Raw genomic sequence first — 22,793 nt, 5'->3', positions numbered from 1 at the left:
GGTTTCACGCTGAAGCTTCGCATAAATTACAGAGGAGAGTGGCACACTTACCTCCTTGGAAGAGGGAGAAAACCTCATGCGTAACTGGAACATTACACTAATAGAACCTCCTCGCCCTCACAGATCCCACCCACAATTTGTGGAAGTCGGCTGGCAACTTTCTTCAACTAAAAACAAGTCTAAGTGCTGAATGATAGAATCTTCTTCATCTGGGTAGAGAGGGAATCATGTACATTTTTCAGCCAATCAGGCAGAACTATTCACACCTCTTCTGGGATACTGACTAGTCAGTTGCACAGAATAAGTAGATCCTTTAGTTGATCTGCTACTTAATTGTTAATGTTAGTCAAATTAATGTTTTGTATTTTGATAAAGATGGAGTTGATGTTGCACACAGATGTTTGGTTGATTGGTTGGTCACAGATTTTATCTGTCTTCAACATTTTCCGAAATATAAAAATGGTGCTTAAGATATGTTCAATTAATGTTAATGGTCTTAACGGTTCACAGAAAAGATCTTTTATGTGGAAAGGGGCGGTTTCCTCTAAATGCAACATCTTTTGTGCCCAGGAAACTCATATCTGTAGAGATGCTGGTAGACTGCGACACCCCCTTTTTCCACATGTGTTACAGGCCAATTATAAGAAAATACAGTGGTGTAATGGTAGCTATCAGCAACTCTGTGGCTCTATCGCCAATATGCTTGGACGCTGACTCACAAGGGAGATACATTATTCAAGTATGTTCCATTAATAACGTAATATATACCATTGTAGTAGTTTATGCGCCTAATATTTCTCAATTAAACTTTCTGCGTAAGTTAATGAAAAATGTAAACCAAGTAAAACAAGGCCATATCATCTACTGTGGAGATTTCAATTTAACACATGATCATGAATTGGACTCTTCATCAATTTCCAAAAGACACTTCCGCCGGTAGCATCTTTAATTAACAAAGAAGATCTATATGATATTTGGAGAATCCATCATATGACTGAAAGAGATGATTCCTTCTTCTCATCTGTGCATAACACATACTCATGCATAGATTTATTCCTGGTGAGCAGATCGCTTCTAGATGATATTGTACTCTCGTCCATAGGCCTCATTACATGGTCGGACCATGCTCCGCTAATGTTACATGTGGAGGAGAGACCCTCGTCCCCTCCCACTAATCTTTGGAAAGCTGATTCGTATCTTTTATCCTATCTACAAAACGTACAGTACCTCTAAAATGATCTACAAGAATATTTTCAAATTATCGCCAATTCAATAGATAGCTCCGCTATGTTACTCACACAAGGCATACATGCGAGGGATTCTTATTAAACTAGACCATAAAATTAAACGATAAAGGGATAAAAAATTCAATGAAATTCTCTGAAATCTTGAATCTAAAAGACTTAAACAAACGTTCCTTCAATAGAGAAAGAGCTGGTAAACTATGTAATCTTCGAATTCAATTGAAAGAATGTTTATTGTATAAATATGGGAAAAATCTTTAAAAAATAAAAGCACATTACTATTCTCAAGACAATAAAGCTGGGAAATTATTAGCAAATAGACTAAAATCCAGAGAAATTAAAGCAAAAATCCCCCATCTCAAAAATGGCTCTCAACAACAGAAATTATACAGCCCTAAAGATATTGCAAATACATTTAAGGAATATTGTTCCTCACTTTATAACTTATTCTCTGCTCCTGACCATATTCCTCCCAAATTTGCTGGACATTGAGTCCTTCCTGTCTAATCTTAGTCTTCCTTCTCTGTCTAAGGATCAGTTGGAACAGCTGAGTGCCCCTCTAACTAATGCAGAAAAAAGAAAACCATCTTATTTCTAACATCACATACATTTTTTTTTCAAACATGTATTATAAAGTCTTTATACATCAGTTAACTCCATATCTGACAGAGACCCTTCAGTATGCGGTTTTTCAGGGTTCAGTTCCCAAAGAGATGTTATCAGCCACAATAATAACAATATCAAAACCCGGTAAGCAGCCGGATATCCCACAAAATTTTAGACCCATATCCTTATTAGGCTACTTTCACACTAGCGTCGTGCACTGCACGTCGCTATGCGTCGTTTTGCAGAAAAAAACGCATCCTGCAAAAGTGCTTGCAGGATGCGTTTTTTCTCCATTGACTTTTATTACAGACGCATTGTCACACGTTGCAAGCGTCGTGCGACGGTAGCGTCGTGTTGCATCGGACCGTCGCCACAAAAAAAGTTACATGTAACGTTTTTTGGTGCGTCGTCTGCAGCATTTCCGACCGCGCATGCACGGCCGGAACTCCGCCCCCGCCTCCCCGCACCTCACTATGGGGCAGCGGATGCGTTGAAAAACAGCATCCGCTGCCCCCGTTGTGCGGCGCTTTCACTGTTAGCGTTGTTGCGCTGCAACGTCGCATAGCGACGTGCAGTGCACGACGCTAGTGTGAAAGTAGCCTTAAATACTGACATTAAGATCTACGCTAAATGCCTAGCGACACGCCCCATTCTCCTATCAAATATCATTAGATCAAACTGGCTTTGAGACAGGCAGCACATAACACAAGGAGGGTCAGACTTGATTGATGTCATAAACAAAAGGAGGGGTCCGGCGGTCCTGATGGCTTTGGATGCCGAGAAGGCGTTCGACCGGGTTAACTGGTCGTTTGCCTTCTCGGTGTTGGATCGAATGGGGTTCAAGTGCTCAATGCTAAATGCAATTAAAGCCCTTTACTCAACACCCTCAGCAAAAGTTTACGCTAATGGCACCTTATCGGAAGAAATTTTAATAACAAACGGAACAAGAAAGGGATGTCCCCTGTCGCCAATGGTGTTTGTGCTCACTATCGAACCTTTTGCACAGGCCATTAGGCAAAATGAAAGAATAAAGGGGGTGCAGATTTCTGGAAGTTCACACAGCATTTCGTTATATGCATGATATGGCGTCATCTTAACCTTAGTGGAGCCTGTGAATTCACTTGGGGAAACCTTAGAGACTATCAAACATTTTGGAAGCATGTCATACTATAAAATAAATGAAAACAAATCCCAGATTCTGCCTTTAAACAGCCCAGGTGAGGTTCTACTACATTTACAGAAGAATGATCCCCTTGATTGGGGTCAGGATCATATTACATATTTAGGAATGTCAATAACTATATCTACATCAAATTTATATAAATCAAATTATATTCCTTTATTGCAGACTCTAGAATCTGACCTAAATAAAGTAGGCCAATATGAGATTTCATGTGTGGGACGTGTTGCAGCCTTTCAGATGTTCTCATTACCTAAATTAATATACTTGTTTCGCACTGTTCCAATCTCCCTCCCAAAAAACGTTTTCCTATCAGTTAAACAGAATCTCAAACACTTTTGTGTGGAGGAACAAAAGACCTCACTTACCTAATCAACTCATGAAAAGACCTAAAAAATTTGGAGGGCTCAACCTTCCTAATATCCAAGATTACTATCTAGCTACCCAATTAGATCAAGTTAGAGCATGGTGGAATGGAAATAAAACTTGTAATTGGGTTTATATTGAATCGCAATGTGTGGCCTCTAAAAATCTAAAAGCTCTATTTAGTGCTTCTTTGATTGCTCCAACTAAAAAGATAGATGCTCTTCCTCTGACAGTGTCATTCATCTCCAGCAGCATTTCATAAAAAAAAGGTTCTAATGCCTCAGCCCTAGTTATGTCCATAACTCCTTTGGAAACCTTAGAACTCCTAATACCAGATCTTAATATTAAAGATTGGACAAAACAGGGCATTGAACTAGTGAAAGATTTGTATGAAGGTCCTAACCTCCTCTCTTTTGCTTCTTTACATAACTATTTCAAAATTCCCAATAAAGAGTTCTATTAATATTTCCAAATTTGGCACTCATTACAACATTTTCCAATATCAGAGGGAATGGCTAGTTCAGGATTAATATTGACTCTTTCAAATGTTTAATTCAATAAAGTGGGCCTTAAACCCATATATGTAATTTAATAGACATGAAAAATATTTTTATAAAGTCGACTCTCTTTTTATCGTGGGAAAAAGAATTGTATAAAACATTCTCGAGCAGTGAATGGACTAGTTTTTGCAGCTCACACCTTCAAATGTGCCTCTTATCTTGAGTCCTATATGAAAACAGTTTTAAGATGGTATTACACCCCAATGAGGCTTCACTCTCTGTTCCCCTCTTCTACTCAACTCTGCTAACGTAACTGTGGCCAAAAAGTTCTTTAATCCACACATTTTGGAGCTGTCCAATAATCACTTCCACCTGGTCGCTTACTTACCAAATAAAAAGATATTGTTAAAAAAAAAACATACAGCCAGACTTTTTTGGTTAGCAGTAGCATTGCTATATTGCTCCAGCACTTTAATAAGACCATTTGAGGTGGGTAAATTTTCATGAGATACTAATCCAGCAAAGTTTTCTCAACAGTGATATATCATACGTAATTTAAAATAGGCAAGGCACATGGTAAGGGACAGGGAAGTGGATGTAATGCTAATGGTGAGTGCGGAGGCAGAGGCAGTGAGCAATATGAAACAGACATCATGTCGATCTAGCTTCCTGTGCCACTTTGCAGGGGGGTGCGGAAAACTACTCTTCAAGCCAGACCAGTGTGAAAATGTTGTTGGATAGATGGCGGATAATGCTTTTAGTCACTTAGCCAACACAACCCTGTCTTCCACACAGTCCAGTCTCAGTAGCTGTGATTCTGGACCACATAATCCTGACCGTGATCCTCCTTCCTCCCACCATGGCGACTGCCCAGAGACAAGTGATCCAACACTTGGACACTCTGAAGAGCTGTTCACATTTCCATTTATAGATTTTGGCCTCTCTCCCTGCCCTTTTCAAGTAGGACATGAGGAGATCGCATGTAGTGATGCCAAAATATTTGAACACCCACGCTCACAAGAAGGCGACGGTGAGAAAATGCAAATACTGTCGCAAGAGATGGATGATGATGAGACACAATTGCAAACACGTGATGCTGTTAAGTCAGCAAGTCAGGTGGAGGACCAGCGTGGGAAAGTGGAAGACGAGGTAGTGGACAATGAAGTCACTGACCCAACCTGGGAAGTTGACATGCAGAATGAGCAGCACAGAGGGGGATGGTTCCACAGCGCCATAACAGGCAGGAGGAGGCAATGGGGTCGCCAGAGACACAAGACGGACTACTGTTCCCCTACTAACACAGGTGTTGCCAGGCCAAGGGTTAGGTGTTCCCAAATCTGGCTTTTTTTAAGACAGTCCAGTTAACCCAAAAAGGGGCCATTTGCAGCATCCGCCATGCCAGCATCAGCAAAGGCAGCGTGACTACCAGCCTGACCACCACCAGCCTACTCAGGCACATGAAAGTTGGGTCGGACGCCAGGGTCCAGAAACCGTGTCAGCGGGTGATACCACTGCAATTTCCCCTGTTCTACGTGCACACCAATAGCCTGTCCATGACGCAGGTGAATTTGCCTCCCACCCTGCACCTGTTGCACACTTGCAACAACTGTCACCAACCACAACCTTGTTCCAGCTCAGCGTTCAGTTGTCCTACCCCAGTCCTTGGAACACAAGCATAAATACACAGCATGCACCCACAGGCCACAATACTAAACAACTACATTTCCAGACTGCTTGCCCTGGAAATGTTGCTGTTTTGGGTTGCGGAGACAGAAGCTTTCCGCAACCTCATGGAGGCGGCTGTCCCTCAGTACTCGGTTCCCAGCTGCCACTATTTGTCCAGGTGTGCCGTCCCCACCTTACACAAGCACTTGTCCCATAAAATCAGCCGTGCCCTGACCAACGCTGTTACTGTGAAGGTCCACTTAACTCTGGACACGTGGACAAGTGCTTTTGGCCAGGGATGCTACATTTCTCTGACGGCACACATTTGGTAAACATTGTAGAAGCTGGGACCTAGTCGGACTCTCGGATGGAACATGTGCTAGCGACACCGAGGATTGTAGGCCCTGGTTCTATCATGGTTTCCCCCACCTTCTACAGAAGTTCCTGCACCTCTTCCTCACCCTCCGTCTCTGAATCAGTCACAAGCTGGAAGCACTGTAGCTCTGCTTCGGCCTGGCGGCATAAGGCTCTGCTGAGGCTAAGGCTACTTTCACACATCAGGTTTTCAGTGTCAGGCTAAATCCAGCTAATTTTCAAAAAAACGGATCAGGCGAATGTTGCTGCCGGATCAGGTTTTTTTCCCATAGACTTGTATTAGTGCCGGATTGCACCGGATGACATTGCATTTCGTCCGGTTTTCGCAAATCTGCCGCTTCCGGTTTCTTGAAAAAACGTCCATTGCAACGTTTTTTGTCTCCAGCGAAAAAAGCCTGAAGCGCCGGATCCGGCGCTTCCGGCTGTTTGCTACAATGGAAGCCTATGGGAGCCGGAAGGTGCCGGATCCGTAAAAAGGCGGATCTGGCGGCCTGATCAGTTTTTTTAAACTGAGCATGCTCCAAATTTTTTTTAGCCAATAATCTAGATAGGCTATCCGGATCCGTAAAAAAAACCGGATCCGTCGCTTCAGTTTTTCAAAATCTGCGCCGGATCCAGTTTTTCCAACATTCGTCAGATTTAGCCTGACACTGAAAACCTGATGTGTGAAAGTATCCTTATCTGTTTAGGTGACAAACCGCACATGCCACAGAGTTATTGAAAGGTCTAACAGACCAGACTGATCTGTCTCTGTTGCCCCTGAGCCTACAACCAGGCATGGTCGTGTGTGACAATGCCCGGAACCTGGTGGCGCTCTGAAGCTTGGCAACCTTGCACAAGTACCATGCCCAGTCCACATGCTCAACTTAGTGGTTCCGCGGGTTCTCAAAACTTACCCAAGATCTGCCTGAGCTACTTGTAAAAATATGCTGTGTGTGTGCCTATTTCCGCAAGTCAGCTACAGCTGCTACCTCCCTGATAGTGTTGCCTCAGCATTTGCAAATTCCAGCTCACTGACTGGTGTGCGATGCCACCATGCAATGGGAACTCAAAGTTACATATGTTGGCAAGACTTTATGAGCAGCAGAGGGCATTACTTGAATACCAGCTGCAAAATGCCAGTCTGTATTCCGGTCAGCCTCTGCACATAAGAGCTGATGAGTGGGCATGGATGTCTGACATCTGTGTGGTTCTCCAAAATTTTGAGGACTTAACCAAGATGGTGAGTGGCGATGAAGCCATAATAAGCGTCACCATCCCGCTTCTTTGTCTATTGAAACGGTCATTGCTCACAATTAAAGAGGATGCTTTGCAGGCGGATCAAGTTGAGATGGAGCAAGAAACTATACAGGGTGATACTACACAGCCCAGCCTCATCCCTTGCACTTAGTGCATACGCTTTACCAGTCTAAGAGACCCCATCCTTAGTAATGGAAAAAAGTACTTTTCTGAGGCTCCATCTTCTAGCTGAGGAAAATTTTTGGAAACAAAACCGGTGGGTTCTATTAGTATATGATCCAATGCCTTGTTGTTGGCTGTCAGGTGGTCATCACATAGTTCTCACACTGCATACAGGAGTTCACAGCCGGGACAGGAGACTTTGTACTAGTAAGTACAGAAGATCCTGGTCTCCTCCATATCAAGCTGCGTAGATGCAAAACGCATCTGCTGGAAATTGGTGTTTGTAAGCAGGTTGTGGGATGCATTGACAGACAGAAGGCAGAGCAAGGGTTAACAAATATAACAGTTTTAATTTAACAGGGGGGTTAACTTCTCACAGCGAGGTGCAGGGTTAAATGGGGGAGAATAACAGTCCAGTTGTAAAGGATATGCAGAGTTAAGGAACAATGAATCAAATAATGGCAGTTCCTGTGAATGCTGCGGGGGGAGTCAATAGCGCCAACAACGGTTGGCGTGGTGCTGGTACAAGAAGGTTCAACTGGTAATGGTGGTCCATCTTCTGGCGGCAGCGGTCTGTCTCCGGTACCTTCCGCTGAGCCCCTAGTCCATGAACATATGCAGCTGGAGCAATCAAGGCGGCAGCACGATTAGGGTCTCCCGTGGGCACGAAGGTATATGCTGGTAAGGTGGGCTGAAAACGTCTGTCCAGTACCCGGTTCTCTCTTTGCGGCATGTGTGCTGTACTCACGATCACGAAGCCACACAGCACCTCCCTCTCTGCCAGCTACTGGGCACGCTGCACTTCTCTCTCTACTGTGCGCTGCCTGTTCCCGCCATGACTGATGTGCTGACAACAGCTGGAACGATGTTTCTCCAACGAGGTTCTGCAGACCAAGGTCCGACGACGAGGGCAGCAATGAACAGTCCTGAACTCTGCCCTGGCTCTTAGGCTGGCGTGCGGCGATTAGCTGAACAGGTCTCCCGGCTCTTTCTTTATTACTGCGGTGGGCTACGGCATCGGATCGGCGGCGTGTCGTTGCGGCCCGGCTGCGCACACACCTTGCCTCTGTCACCACTGGCGGGAAACTGACGACGCTGCGCACGCCTTTACTTATAACCGTGCCCCCATCTTCCGGGTGAGGGAACCTGTCTGGGCCTTTTTGTCTCCCCCCGGACAACATGGGATGCAGTCTCAGCAGTTCCGGCCCGGTCTGGCCCAGGTACTCACAGTCCAGTCTTCCTCCTTACATATTAATTCTGGTCACATACATCTCTTCCACAGTCCATAATTTGATGCACTCACTGACAGATTCATGTTTTTTATGGTGAGCTGTACTGAAAAGTTCATTAAAGCTGGCAGTGTTGCTTGCATTCCTCCAGAGTTTGTCGCTGCCGTGTACAAAAAAAAAATTGGGGGTGTTTCTTGAAGTATGTTTGTTTGGGGTCATTGTCCTGTTGGAAGACCCATGACCAAGGAAGCAAACCCAGCTTTCGGACACTGGACACTACATTGTGACCCTAAATCATTTGGGAATTTTCACTTTTCATGATGCCTTGCACACAGTCAAGGCACCCATTGCCAGAGGCAGCAAAACAACCCGAAAATATCTTTGAACCTCCACCATATTTGACTAACTACTATATTCTTTGTGTTATGTGCTTTATCAAAAGCTCTATCTTGGTCTCATCTGTCCACAAGATGCCTGCTGGCACTCTAAAAATAGTGGAGGCCACCTGCCGGACCTCTAAAATAGTGAGAGCCGCCTAATGGCCTGGAAAAATTTTTTGGGGGGACTTTCAGAGTCCCGCCTTCATAAATGAAACAGGATGTGTCTGATCAAGTCTCACACACTACATGGCCTGATAAGGTAGTAAAATGTTAAAATTACATTTCCTGGTGAATGTCACCATTGAAAGCAATGCAAATGTGCAAAAAACAGTACATGTGAACATAGCCCAAGGTGTACAAGAGTATTTTTGCTTCTCTTATTTATTTTGCCTTATATACAAGTCATTATCCTGGAAACTCTGTAAAAGTGGCGTAATACTCTGCCAACATTGTTCCCAGCAGAGATCTGGGATTCAGATATGCTTTTAGGGGTCTTCTTCATGCTGTTCCCATGCCATTTCACTGCTGTTTCCATCGTTTTCAGCAGTTTTTAGAGCCCTCCAGACTTCCGGCGAGTGGGGGGCCGCTGGAAAAATGCTAGAGTTCCCCCCGTTGACTTCCAGTATACTTGTTACTCGGGTCGAGTACCCGAGCATTAATTTGCTCAACTTGAGTAATGAGCATCACTATTCAAAATTCAACATTTCATTCAACTTTCATACTTTGGACAGTATATATATATATATATATATATATATATATATATATATATATAGTGGATTTCACATTTTTAGCACGAAACCCAGAATAAACATGAGGAGAAGAAGTAGGAGATTGAGATAATAACAACCAACATTTAGAAGCTCTACAGTATATATTGTAGTCACCTGACCGAATGCTCCAATTTTCATTGAACACATGCCACACATCATAGCTTGAGACCTGAGAAAGCCATCACTGCATACATGAGTGCATCGCAGACCCTAAAAAGCACACACATGGAATAGTAAACATCTAGCCAACAACACTATCAACTTTATAACATTCAGATTTGACAATTAATATTATGCAATAAAGAATGGCAATGCCCTTTGGTTTTTACCTTTAGGTACCGTGCTCTGGTGTGAGCCTGAATGCCGTGAGCACGGGGATCCTTTCTCAGGAAATTGACCAGGCGACTGTTCAGCATGGCTTCCCGCAGGAGTCGTGGCAATTGGTGTACCACTGTGGCATTATCGATGCAATTGTACTCATAGTAATCAGTCAGGCTTACTAAATATATAAATTTTGAGTTGTCAGGACTTAGCAAACACTGATCCACTGCCTAAAATAAGAAAAAAAACCGTACAATTATTGCAAAATAGAAGCATGTAAGAAGTGTTACAGTGCCTTGCGAAAGTATTTGGCCCCCTGGAACTTTTCAACCTTTTCCCACAAATCATGCTTCAAACATAAAGATACCAAATGTAAATTTTTGGTGAAGAATCAGCAACAAGTGGAACACAATTGTTAAGTTGAACAAAATTTATTGGTTATTTTAAATTTTTGTGGAAATTTGGGTTGTGCCTGCAAGGGTTGATCTATCTCCCCTCTCTCAGTCCAGCATTCAACCTCTGTTCTATGCTGTAATGGGAGCATAAATCACACACCAACCCAGGCCACGCTGCCACTCACCGAACACACGGGCGATGAGTCCGGAATTATTACTACTACTGTCTGCCAATCAGAAGGCTCACACAGTTTAAGGCTATGGATTCTTTAGAACATGCAAGGTTCAACTTGTTAAAGTTTTATGCTTTAATACAAAAAGGTGCAGTGCTTACAATAAAAAGGGTATAAAAATAAGGTAATAAAAAGACATACAAATATGCAAAACAGTTATAAAAATAAACGGGAGAAAACTTACAGAAATTATCTAACTCTGTAGTCTGCTTTCTGCTCCCTGAGGGGGGACAAATATGGACTAGAACACATCAGCTTGGCTGCCCCTCAATCTGTGAACACGATTCTATGTATACAGGCCTAATTTATAGAGTCACCCGGGAGGTCAGATTTCTAGACCAGCCTCTCAGGTTGATATTATAATTGCTTGTCTCTGATTGGACCATGGCCACTCCACCAATGAATATATTTCCTCTGAAATTCTCTGTGTACGTTTCTCACAGATAGTGTCAGGCTGTAATTGACATCTCCCTTCAAGAGAGCCTAAGGTGTGAAACGTTTCCCCTTTCTGGTTCTTAGCAAGACCCCCTGGTGAGATTGGAGACAGTAGACTGCTTCTCAGGATAACATACAGTACAGACCAAAAGTTTGGACACACCTTCTTATTTAAAGATTTTTCTGTATTTTCATGACTATGAAAAGTGTACATTCACACTGAAGGCATCAAAGCTATGAATTAACACATGTAGAATTATATACTTATCAAAAAAGTGTGAAACAACTGAAATTATGTCTTATATATTAGCCTCAGTTAATGGCAGTGATGTCACCGAGGTTACCTCCGGTCACTGAGGTTCTGTTTCCAGCCGGGCTGAACTGCCGTGACCTTGGTGACATCCCCGCTAGCACCGTGAGAGTTTTTCTCAGCCAAAGACACTGCGCTCCCAGCAGCTCATTCACCAGAGGTTCTCAGCCTGGACGGTTGCATTTTGGCACCGTCCAGGTTGAAAACTGTTTTTCCCCCAAACATGGATTATGGCATGGGACAAAACGACAGACAGGTATGATATATTGTTGCTTTTTTAATTTTAGTTTTATTACAGGAGAATGAGGGCTTCAGTGGAATTATGCGAGGTTGTAAGTATGGTTTAATTGAGATTATTAAAAGGGGTCTGTGTCATTTTTTTAATTTAAGGACTTTATTCTTGGTGTCTGTGTTTTCATACAGTGTGACTATGGGGTTAGTAATTGGGGCATCTTATTGATGCCTCTTCATTACTAACCTCAGGGCTTGATGTCACCGGACAATACAAAGATGACATCAACCCCCCAACTATCACCCTACTTGCCACCGCTACAGGGCAAGAGGGAAGAGCCAGGGAAAGTGTCAGAATTGGCACATCTAATAGAAGTGCCTTTTCTGGGCAGCTGCGGGCCGCTATTTTTAGGCTGGGAGGGCAATATCCATGACTCTTACAGCCTGAGAACACCAGCCCCCAGCTGCCTGTTTTAGCAAGGCTGGTTGTCAAAAATGGGGGGACCTACAACGTTTTTTTAAATTATTTATTTAAATAATTAAACAATACGGTGTGGGGACCCCTCTATTCTTGATTACTAACCTTGCTGAAGCTGACAGCTAAGGGTTGCAGCCCCAGCTGTGAGTTTTGCCTGGCTGGTTAACAAAAATACAGGGGAACACACGCCAGGTAGTTTTTTAAATTATTTATTTACAGTGCGGGAGCGGCTAATGAATATTCCCATCTGCCGCTCCTGCTGTCACTGTTGTTAGCTGCAGCAGGTGTCGAATGATGGGAGCAGTAGTGCCATCAGCTGACACCACTGACCTGAGGTAAACTTTACACCTCTGATCACAGCTGAGCACTCACTCTTTCTTTTGACAGCGTGGGAAGCGCGGCTCTCTGACCGGTGGGCATGGTTTCACCGCCGATCAGAAGCGATGTTTGCTGCGCTGTCATGAACAAAACAGCGCAGCAAATACTGGATGTTCGGGCCCCACATTCAAGAGAATGGGGTCCGTGTTCGGGTCCGGGTACTGTTCTGGTACCCGAACCCAAACAGGTGTCCGCCCATCTCTACTCAAAACCAAATTCTAGAAGTTTATTAAAGGGAACCTGTCACCCCCCAGGCGTTTTTAACTAAAAGAGCCACCTTGTGCAGCACTAATGCGGCATTCTGTCAAGGTGGCTCTTTTAGTTTGGGTCCCTGCAAACACTGCAATAATCGCTTTTATCATTTGTCCCTGATACCTTGAAATAGACCTGGGGACATGGCTTTTCCCCCGGACAGAAACGCCTCCCAGCCATCACTCAGGGCCTCTGCGCACCGGGCGCCGCCTCCTCTTCCTTCATTAGCATCCCCGGAGCCTGCGCTGTAAGTCTTTTTTCGGGCATGCGCAGTTGCGCTGCCCTTCGAACTTACAGTGTCAAGCCACAAGAAAAATAGACAATGCCAGAAGCGTCTTACCTGGGCCAAGGAAAAAAAGAACTGGACTATTGCTCAGTGGTCCAAGGTATTATTTTCAGATGAAAGTAAAGTTTGCATTTCATTTGGAAATCAAGGTCCTAGAGTCTGGAGGAAGAGTGGAGACGCACACAATCCAAGATGCTTGAGGTCTAGTGTAAAGGTTTCACATTGAGTGATGGTTTGGGGAGCCATGTCATCTGCTGGTGTAGGTCCACTTGTGTTTTATCAAACCAAAGTGAGCTGAGCCGTCTACCAGGAAATTTTAGAGCACTTCATGGTTCCCTCTGCCGACAAGCTTTTTGGAGATGGAAATGTCATTCTCCAGCAGAACTTGGCACCTGTCTACACTGCCAAAAGTACCAATACCTGGTTTGAAAACAACAATATCATTGTGCTTGATTGGCCAACAAACTCGCCTGACCTTAACCCCATAGTTATTGTCAAGAGGAAGATGAGACACCAGACCCAACAATGCAGACGAGCTGAAGGCTGCTATCAAAGCAACCTGAGCTTCCATAACACCTCAGCAGTGCCACAGGCTGATCGCTTCCATGCCACGCCGCATTGATGCAGTAATTGATGCAAAAGGAGTCCCGACCAAGCGTTGAGTGCATTTACTTAACATACATTTCAGTAGGCCAACATTTCGCATTTTAAAATCATTTTTCAAGCTGGTGTTATAAAGTATTCTAATTTACTGAGATAATGACTTTAGGGTTTCCATTGGCTGTAAGCTATAATCATCAACATTAACAGAAATAAACACTTGAAATAGATCACACTGTTTGTAATGACTCTATATAATATGAGTTTCACTTTTTGTATTGAAGAACTGAAATAAATTAACTTTTTGATGGTATTCTAATTTAGTGAGAAGCACTTGTATAAGTGTCTGTTGTTTCATCCAGAAGAGGGACGATTTTCTTCTCACTTGTCATCCATTTGCAGTCAGTTTTTTTCTCAGTAGTTATTAAACATTTACACGATCATTTATGTTTCTCTGCGCAGCCTCATTGTATAACATTGGTCAGTGTGCTATCTGATAAAAAAATCGCACACACCTGATATTCATGCTTATTTGCACGAGGCCTTGGCGGCATTGGACTACTGGATTGTCATTATTGGTTTATTATTTTCTACATTCCTATGGGCAAATAAAAATAAATCATGAAAATCTTGTTTAAGTTATCCCAAATTTGGAAGTTATCCCCTATCATAGCATAGGGGATGACTTTCTGTTTGTTGTGGATCTGAGCGCTGGGACCGCCATGATCCTGGGAAACGTAGCTTTGAAGAGCTCTATGTAGATGGAGCGGTGGTCGATCATACGCACTGTGGCACCATTCACACGTGGCTCTTCAAATAACTCCTTTAAAAGAGTGGTGAGGGGTATGACAAAGTATAGCAAAAATTCACTGATCGGGGCTGATGAATGTTATAGTATGTGAGCTGATATGGTTTGTGTGGCAGGGTTGCTTTTTTGTCCCTGTCCGGCCCTGGCCATGCCCCTGATGTTCCTAAACAATGGATACCCCCCACAAGTGACCCCATTTTGGAAAGTAGACCCCTCAAGGAATGTATTTGAACATCCCAGGTGCTTCACAGAAGTTTATAACATTGAGCAGTGAAAAAAAAAAAAAATCACATTGTCCCCACAAAAATGTTATTTTAACCCCATTTTTTAAAATTTTCACAAGGGTAACAGGACAAATTCCACCATACAATTTGTTGTGCAATTTCCCCTGAGTACTCCAATACCCCATATGTGAGGGAATGCTACTTTTGAGGCACAGTGCAAAGCTCAGAAGGGAAGAGGTGCCTTATTGGAGTCCTGATTTTGCTGGAATGGTTTGACGGTGCCATGTCACATTGGCAGAGCCCTTGATGTGCCAAAACAACAGAAACCCCCCCTATATGTGAACTCATTTTACAAACTACACCCCCGCAATGAATTCATCTAGGGGTGCAGTGATCATATTGACACCACATGTGCCTCACAGAATTTTATACCATTGAGCGGTGAAGAAAGAATAAATTACATTTTTACCACAAAAGTGTTGTTTCAGCCCCAAGTTTTTAATTTTTATAAGGGTTAATAGGATTTTTTTAAACAACAAACTAAGGTCCATTTTATCCTGAGTGTGCCAATACCCTACATGCAAATCGGGAAATATTTTTCAGGCACAGTGCAAAGCTCAGAAGGGAAGCAGAGCCATACTATAGTGCAGATTTTACTGTTATGGTTTGCGGGTGCCATGACCCACTGGGAGAGCCCCTGAGTTGCCAGAACAGCAGAACCTCACATAAGTGACCCCATTTTACAAACTACGCTTCTCAACAAATTAATCTAGGGTTACAGTGATCATATTGGTACCACGGGTGTGTCATAGAATTTGATATCACTGGGCAGTGAAAAAATATAACTACATTTTTACCACCAAAATTTAGTTTTAGCTTTCCCTCAAGTGACCCCATTTTGGAAATTATACCCCTTTGGGAATTTATCTACAGGTGTAGTGACGATTTTAACTCCATGGGTGTTTTCCAGAAACAAGCAGCAATGAATGTTGCTGAGTGAAAATTGCCAACTGCCATTGTAGTGACCAGTACGTTATGGCCAGCCCCGTGCTTCTGGAGACATGCACCCATAAATTAGGTGGTGTGACGGGGTGTACGGCAGAGCAAGAAGGGACAACAGGCCAAGGGATGATTCCACAGATTTATTATCAAGAACGCTGGAACAACACAGGCAGGTAGATCTACAGAGTCCACAATTAGTCCAACGGAACAGGTTCGGGGGCACCTCCCGATAATCCTTGTGCCAGCTAACCAAATTATAGTCCACACGAGTCCAAGAGATCCCAAACAATCTCACGAACGACGAGATATGGCCTCAGCTCAAGTCTCGCTTCCGCAGTCACAGATGAACGTAGGGTCTTGCCTCAGCTAAGAATCCCTACTCCTTCTCCTTCCAGCATCAACTCACATCTGATCTCAACATAAGAATGGATTGTCTGAGCTCCTGGGATCCGCCCATGAAGGGGTAGGGGTCACACCTTCTGTTCAATGGTTGAGTTCACCAGAAGATTCTATTTTGGTCAGCTCCACATAGTCTAAGTAATATGTACATTTGACTAGCCACCTGCTGTGAGGAACAATGGCTATTCCTTCCTAGTGATGTTGACAAAGCTTAATTACATTATAGCTTAGGGCTGCAAGTATTGGGGGAAGGAGACATTTTGTTACAAATTAACTCAAAGCACAAGAAAATACATATGATTCAAATACAGGACAGGGCAAAAGTACAGATCATGACAATCCCTTCCCCTCCCAATTTGTGTACGTACTAGGGACCTCCACAGGTCGCTGGTTAAGTACACACAGGCATGGCTGACCGGGCTCAGGGCTCCTCTTGCCTGGACAGTCCATCTGCATTTTGGTGTTGGCTGCCTCTTCTATACTGTATGGTAAAGTTATAGGGCTGCAGAGCCAGGCTCCATCGTAGTAAGCGTCCATTGTCCCCAGAGACTCTGTTCAGCCAGATGAGGGGATTGTGATCAGTAACCACAGTGAATTCTCGTCCATACAGATACGGTCTTAGTTTCCTGAGGGCCCACACTACAGCCAGACATTCTTTTTCAACAGTTGCATAGGCCAATTCTCGGTCCAGCAATTTCCGGCTGAGGTAGGCAATGGGGTGCTCATCCCCAGCTGCATTCACCTGGCTGAGTACAGCTCCCAGTCCATAAGCAGAGGCGTCAGTCTGCACAATGAATCTCCTCTTGTAGTCTGGAGCAGCCAGAACAGGGTCGCAGACCAGAGCGTCCTTCAGCCTGTTAAAAAGCCTCATCACAGGCTGGAGTCCAGACCACCAGCCGGGGCATCGTTTTCTTGGTCAGGTCGGTAAGAGGCTTGGCCACCGTGCTGAAATGAGGAACAAATTTTCGGTAATAACCGGCAGTGCCCAAAAAAGCCATAACTTGTTTCTTAGTTTGGGGTACAGGCCAGTCTCTAATAGCTTGGATTTTGGCAGGTTCAGGACGGAGCTTCCCTCCTCCCACTCTATGCCCTAGGTACTGAACTTCACCCATCCCCAATTGGCATTTATCTGGTCGAATGGTTAGGCCTGCTGCAAGAAGCAGGTCAAGAATAATGGCTACTTGGCTCAGATGTTCTTCCCACGTCTGGCTGAAGATTGCGATATCATCCAAGTAGGCACAAGCAAAGTCACCACATCCCCGGAGGATCTGGTCCACCATTCTCTGGAAGGTTGCAGGGGCAGTCTTCATTCCAAAGGGCATGTTTAGAAATTCATACAGACCAAAGGGGGTTATAAAAGCGGACCGTTCTCTCCCTTCCTCCGTCAGAGGAATTTGCCAGTAGCCCTTACTGAGATCCAAGGTAGTGACATATCGGGACCCAGCCAGGCGGTCTAGAAGTTCGTCAATACGGGGCATTGGGTACGGATCACTGACGGTATGGTCGTTTAGTCGTCGATAGTCCACACAAAACCGGGTACTCCCATCCTTCTTGGGTACTAACACCACAGGAGAGGCCCAAGGGCTATGGGAGGCCTGGATTACCCCAAGCTGTAACATCTCCTCCAGTTCGTGCTGCATGGTGTGTCGAACTGATTCAGGTACCCGGTAAGGAGCCTGTTGTATGGGACGGATACCCTGAGTGTCCACATGATGTTGGGTGATGGTGGTTCGACCTGGTTGGGATGAGAAAGCAGCCCGTCTCTGTTGAAGCACTCCCAGCATCTGTTTTTTCTGTAAGGAATCCAGGTGATCTCCCAGTGGAACCTGTTCCACAGTGGATGGGGCTCTCGCTGCTTCCATGAGATCAGGTAGGGAGTCCTCATCCTCTTGACCATCTTCTGAAGCCAGCTGGCAGCTTGCTATCATTGGAATGTTCCGGTCATGGTACTCCTTAATCATATTTACATGGACAGTCTTTTGTCTTAGCCCCTGATCATCTAAAGCAAGAAGATAATTGGTGTCATTTAGTTTTCGGAGAACCCGGAAGGGACCCTCCCATGTGGTCTGCAGTTTATTCTGCCGATGGGGAACAATCATTAAGACCTGTTGTCCTTCTACAAACTCCCGATAGCGTGCTTTACGGTCATACCATGTCTTCTGTCTGGTTTGAGCCATCCGCACATGACTCTGGGCAAAACTAGCAAGTTGAGCCAGGGTTTCTCGCAGCTTTAGGACATAAGGGACAACAGGGGCTCCTGTATCCTCAACTTGCCCCTCCCAGTATTCCTTGAGCAGGGTTAAGGGTCCTCGGACCTTTCTTCCATAGAGTAGTTCAAAGGGGGAAAACCCAGTGGACTCCTGTGGAACTTCCCGATAGGCAAACAAGAGATGGGGTAGGTACTTCTCCCAGTCTGAATCTCTGTCCGTGAAGGCCCTTAGCATATTCTTCAGAGTGCCATTGAATCGTTCACAAAGTCCATTTGTTTGGGGATGATACGGAGTCGTTCGGATCGCTCGTACTCCACAAGTGCGCCACAGGCACTGGACCAGCTCTGACATGAACTGGGAGCCTTGGTCTGACAAGATCTCACTGGGGAATCCTACTTGGGTAAAGATGGTAACCAAGGCCTCGGCCACCTTGGCTGCAGAAATACTTGACAAGGCCACAGCTTCTGGATATCGGGTGGCATAGTCCACGACAGTGAGAATGTACTGCTTCCCAGATTTACTTGGCTTAGCAAGAGGTCCAATGATATCGACAGCTACTCTTTGAAAGGGTTCTTCTATTATAGGGAGAGGTTGCAGGGGTGCCTTTGGGTGATCTCCGGGTCGCCCTCTACGCTGACATATGTCACAAGTTCGGCAGAAATGCGCTACGGCTTGGGAAATCCCTGGCCAATAGAAAGTTTGAGTCAATCGTCTCTCCGTGCGAGTTTTGCCTTGATGGCCAGCCGTAGGAATGTCATGAGCAAGGTGTAATAGGGGAATTCTGTACTTCTGAGGAATAATCAGCTGTTTGCTATAAGTCCAGGGCTTATCTAGGGAGTCGGCATTGGTAACCCGATATAGAAGTCCATTTTCTCTGATAATTCTTTCCCCGTTCTCCCCTAGCTGCCCTATCTCAGCTCGAGCTCTAAAACTAGCAAGGGTGGGGTCAGTCTCTACCTCTTGTCTAAACTGAACTTTATCCCAAGTAACATTCATATTATCCCCACAAGAAGAATCCCTCACCGGCTGTGACGGCATTTCTGGTGGCCTCATTTCCATGGATGGGTTGTACACGTCCACATCCACTGCCCTCTTGGCTTGACTTCTGGTTACCGCACCGACAAAGTGGCATTGAAGATTTCCCACATCATTTCCCAGAAGAACATCTGCAGGGAGGCCGCTCATCACACCGACCATACATTGTTTGGCCCCAAAGCCATAATCCAGGGTCACACTCGCTCTTGGAATATATCTCTGGGTGCCTCCAGCCAATTCAATAGCAATTCCTGGTCCCTTTTGAATTGCTTCTGGTTGAATTACTCGGGGATCGGCTATGGTGAGGAAAGCCCCAGTGTCACGGAAGCCAACAACTTTTTGGCCATCCAGCACGACCTCCTGTAGATGCTTGTGCTGAAGCTCAGAAGAACAGGTGGCTGGGGCTCGCACCCCATAGACTCCTGGTAGGGGATCCAGGGGATCCGAGTCGCTTGGCAAGTCATCAGGGACTATATCCAGCCCTTCTCCTGGTGAGGGGGTCTGTAGATAATGAACGGGCAAAGGCAGTCTGTAGCGGTTCTGCCTCCGAACACCTGGACATTATAATTGCAGATGCCCAGGCTGCCCACATCCATAACATCTGCGCTCTGGGATTCTTCCTCCATGTCGTATTCCCAAAGGTGGAGCAGGAGTAGTGCGAGGCACAGTCACACGAAGGTCACCATGAGTGGGGGGTCTAGTGGGATGGTAAATATTGGAGGCCGAAGGACCAGGGGCTGCCAGCGTTGGGGGGCTGGTAGTTTTTTTCTCACTGAGTAGTAGTTTTTTCCACTGAGGCTTGATGGTGAGAACCTCATCAGCTAGAGCTGCAGCTTCCTCCACAGTGGCTGGTCTCCTCTCACGCACCCATTCCCGGATCTCAGCAGGGCACTTGAAGTAAAACTGCTCTTTTAGGATAACCTGGAGAAAGGTCTCCCAGGTTAAGGCCTCCTCTGCTTCCAGCCAGCGATTACATATTTGTTTGAGTCTGTGGGCATACATCTTGAAAGACACTTCCTCATCGCAGGCTAAAGTACGGAACTGAGTCCTGTAAGTGTCTGGTGTCACAGCATAATGTTCTAGAATAGTCAGTTTAATCTCCGCATACTCACAGTTCTCTCGAGGGCCCATAGCTCTATAGGCTGTGGCAGCTCCACCCTCTAAGAGCCCCACCAGATGTCAGACTCGCTCTCTGTCCGGGACTTCCATTAATCGACACTGATGCTCAAAGTCCTGGAAGAAGCCCTCGATGTCTCCTGAAGCCTCATTAAATGGCTTGAAGTCTTTGCGGGACACTCTGGGGAGTTCCCTCATGGTGGGTGCGGGGGTTACATTCTGTCTGGAGCTTCTAGCTGCTTCCAAAGCGATCTGCCTCTCCAGCAATGCCATCTCCTGAGCTCTGTCCTCGGCTCTGTGAATGGCCTCCCTCTCTCTCTCCTGAGCTCTGTGAATGGCCTCCTTCTTATCGGCGATGGTGAGCTCCTCTCCCAGCAATGCCAACTCCTCCTCGTACCATACAACCCACTGACTTTTTTGGGTATTTACCTCCGGCTGCAGTCTTTCCTCCATTTGTTGTGAGGATCCCTCCTCAGCGTCATCTTGCAGGCGAACTCCTTCCAAAGCCTCAATTAGCTGCTCTTTGGAGAGCCCCTTGTAGCTGACTCCCAGTTCACGGGCCTTTGTTTGTAAGTTCACCACAGTCCAGTTCTTGTACTCTGCGGTGCTGGTTCCAGATGTTGGGCCATTGTCCTCCATTCCTTCTGCTCTGATCCCGCTGCTGCCACCAGTTTGTGACGGGGTGTACGGCAGAGCAAGAAGGGACAACAGGCCAAGGGATGATTCCACAGATTTATTATCAAGAACGCTGGAACAACACAGGCAGGTAGATCTACAGAGTCCACAATTAGTCCAACGGAACAGGTTCGGGGGCACCTCCCGATAATCCTTGTGCCAGCTAACCAAATTATAGTCCACACGAGTCCAAGAGATCCCAAACAATCTCACGAACGACGAGATATGGCCTCAGCTCAAGTCTCGCTTCCGCAGTCACAGATGAACGTAGGGTCTTGCCTCAGCTAAGAATCCCTACTCCTTCTCCTTCCAGCATCAACTCACATCTGATCTCAACATAAGAATGGATTGTCTGAGCTCCTGGGATCCGCCCATGAAGGGGTAGGGGTCACACCTTCTGTTCAATGGTTGAGTTCACCAGAAGATTCTATTTTGGTCAGCTCCACATAGTCTAAGTAATATGTACATTTGACTAGCCACCTGCTGTGAGGAACAATGGCTATTCCTTCCTAGTGATGTTGACAAAGCTTAATTACATTATAGCTTAGGGCTGCAAGTATTGGGGGAAGGAGACATTTTGTTACAAATTAACTCAAAGCACAAGAAAATACATATGATTCAAATACAGGACAGGGCAAAAGTACAGATCATGACAGGTGGGCTCTCATTACTTCAGAAATCCTAAACATGTGGACACTATATGTGGTTTAGGTACGCTGTGGGGCTCAGAAGGAAGGGGACACTTGGATTCGGGAGCGCTGAATTTCTTTTGAGGGACGCTTTTCCAGAGCCTTTGTACTACCAGTAATGTGGAAGCCCCCTATATTTTCGTTAACAGATTACAGACCTGAGTGGGGACTTGCTTTTTTCGTGTATTGAGCTGAAGCTTTTATTGGGAACATTATTCATAACATTTAGGATCTCATTGATCTGGTGCTCTATGTTGAGCACTTACTTTGGGGTTTCCATCCAAATCTCTGAGTGATGTGATTCAGATGAAACCCCCGAGGGATCCATTCACTATAATGAGGCAGCAGAGTTACTCTGAACTCCGTCTGGCGTCTGTTCAGCATTGTCCTTTACAAAAGTTCACAAAACTGTGACCGATGGCAGTTTTATGCTCACATAAAAAGACGGACTCCGCCTATGGCGTCCACAGTGCCTCCATCTTCCTCATTATAGGGAATGTTCTGACGAGGGTTTCGTCTGAATCACGTATTTCAGAGTTTTACATGGAAACCCCGGTGTAAGCGCTCAGCGTAGGATAAATATGCTTCGAGCCTTACTGCAATGTTTGGGAGGCAGAATGAACAAATCAATAGCAGGTGAAGAATTGGTTGCATTTATTTTTTACGCCATTCCGCGACAAAACAGAATTCATCATCTTCATCTCACTCTACCCCTCCACTAGACCTATCCATCAATGTCAATGGCTGCTCACTTTCCCCAGTCTCACATGCCCGTTGCCTCAGGGTTTTCTTCTACTCTGCCCTCTCTTTCAAGCCACATATCCAAGTCCTTGCCTCCTTCCTGCCATCTCAAACTCAAAAATATTTCCCGGATTCCCAAATTCCTTGACCACAACACCACAAAAACACTAGTGCATGCCCTTATCATCTACCGCCTTGACTACTGCAACCGCCTACTCTCTGGACTCCTCTCTAGCACTCTGGCACCACTCCAATC

The 22,793-nt window shown here is 45.2% G+C and overlaps 1 protein-coding gene across 1 annotated transcript in view; it reads right to left on the bottom strand.

The window, feature by feature from the left end:
- The window catches only part of LOC143816657 (TPR repeat-containing protein DDB_G0287407-like), a 105,439-nt gene that overhangs the window by 5,550 nt on the left and 77,096 nt on the right, over nt 1–22,793 (bottom strand). Inside the window, exons 12-13 of the mRNA XM_077297314.1 lie at nt 10,049–10,270; nt 9,834–9,929 (exon numbers count right to left, since the gene is read on the bottom strand). Coding sequence (XP_077153429.1) covers nt 9,834–9,929; nt 10,049–10,270 — 318 coding nt within the window. The remainder of the gene's footprint in view (nt 1–9,833; nt 9,930–10,048; nt 10,271–22,793) is intronic.

The sequence above is a fragment of the Ranitomeya variabilis genome, chromosome 1 (assembly GCF_051348905.1).
Source record: "Ranitomeya variabilis isolate aRanVar5 chromosome 1, aRanVar5.hap1, whole genome shotgun sequence".
NCBI lineage: Eukaryota > Metazoa > Chordata > Amphibia > Anura > Dendrobatidae > Ranitomeya > Ranitomeya variabilis.
Note: the sequence above shows the minus strand (reverse complement) of the source record. Positions and strands in the feature narration are given on the sequence as shown.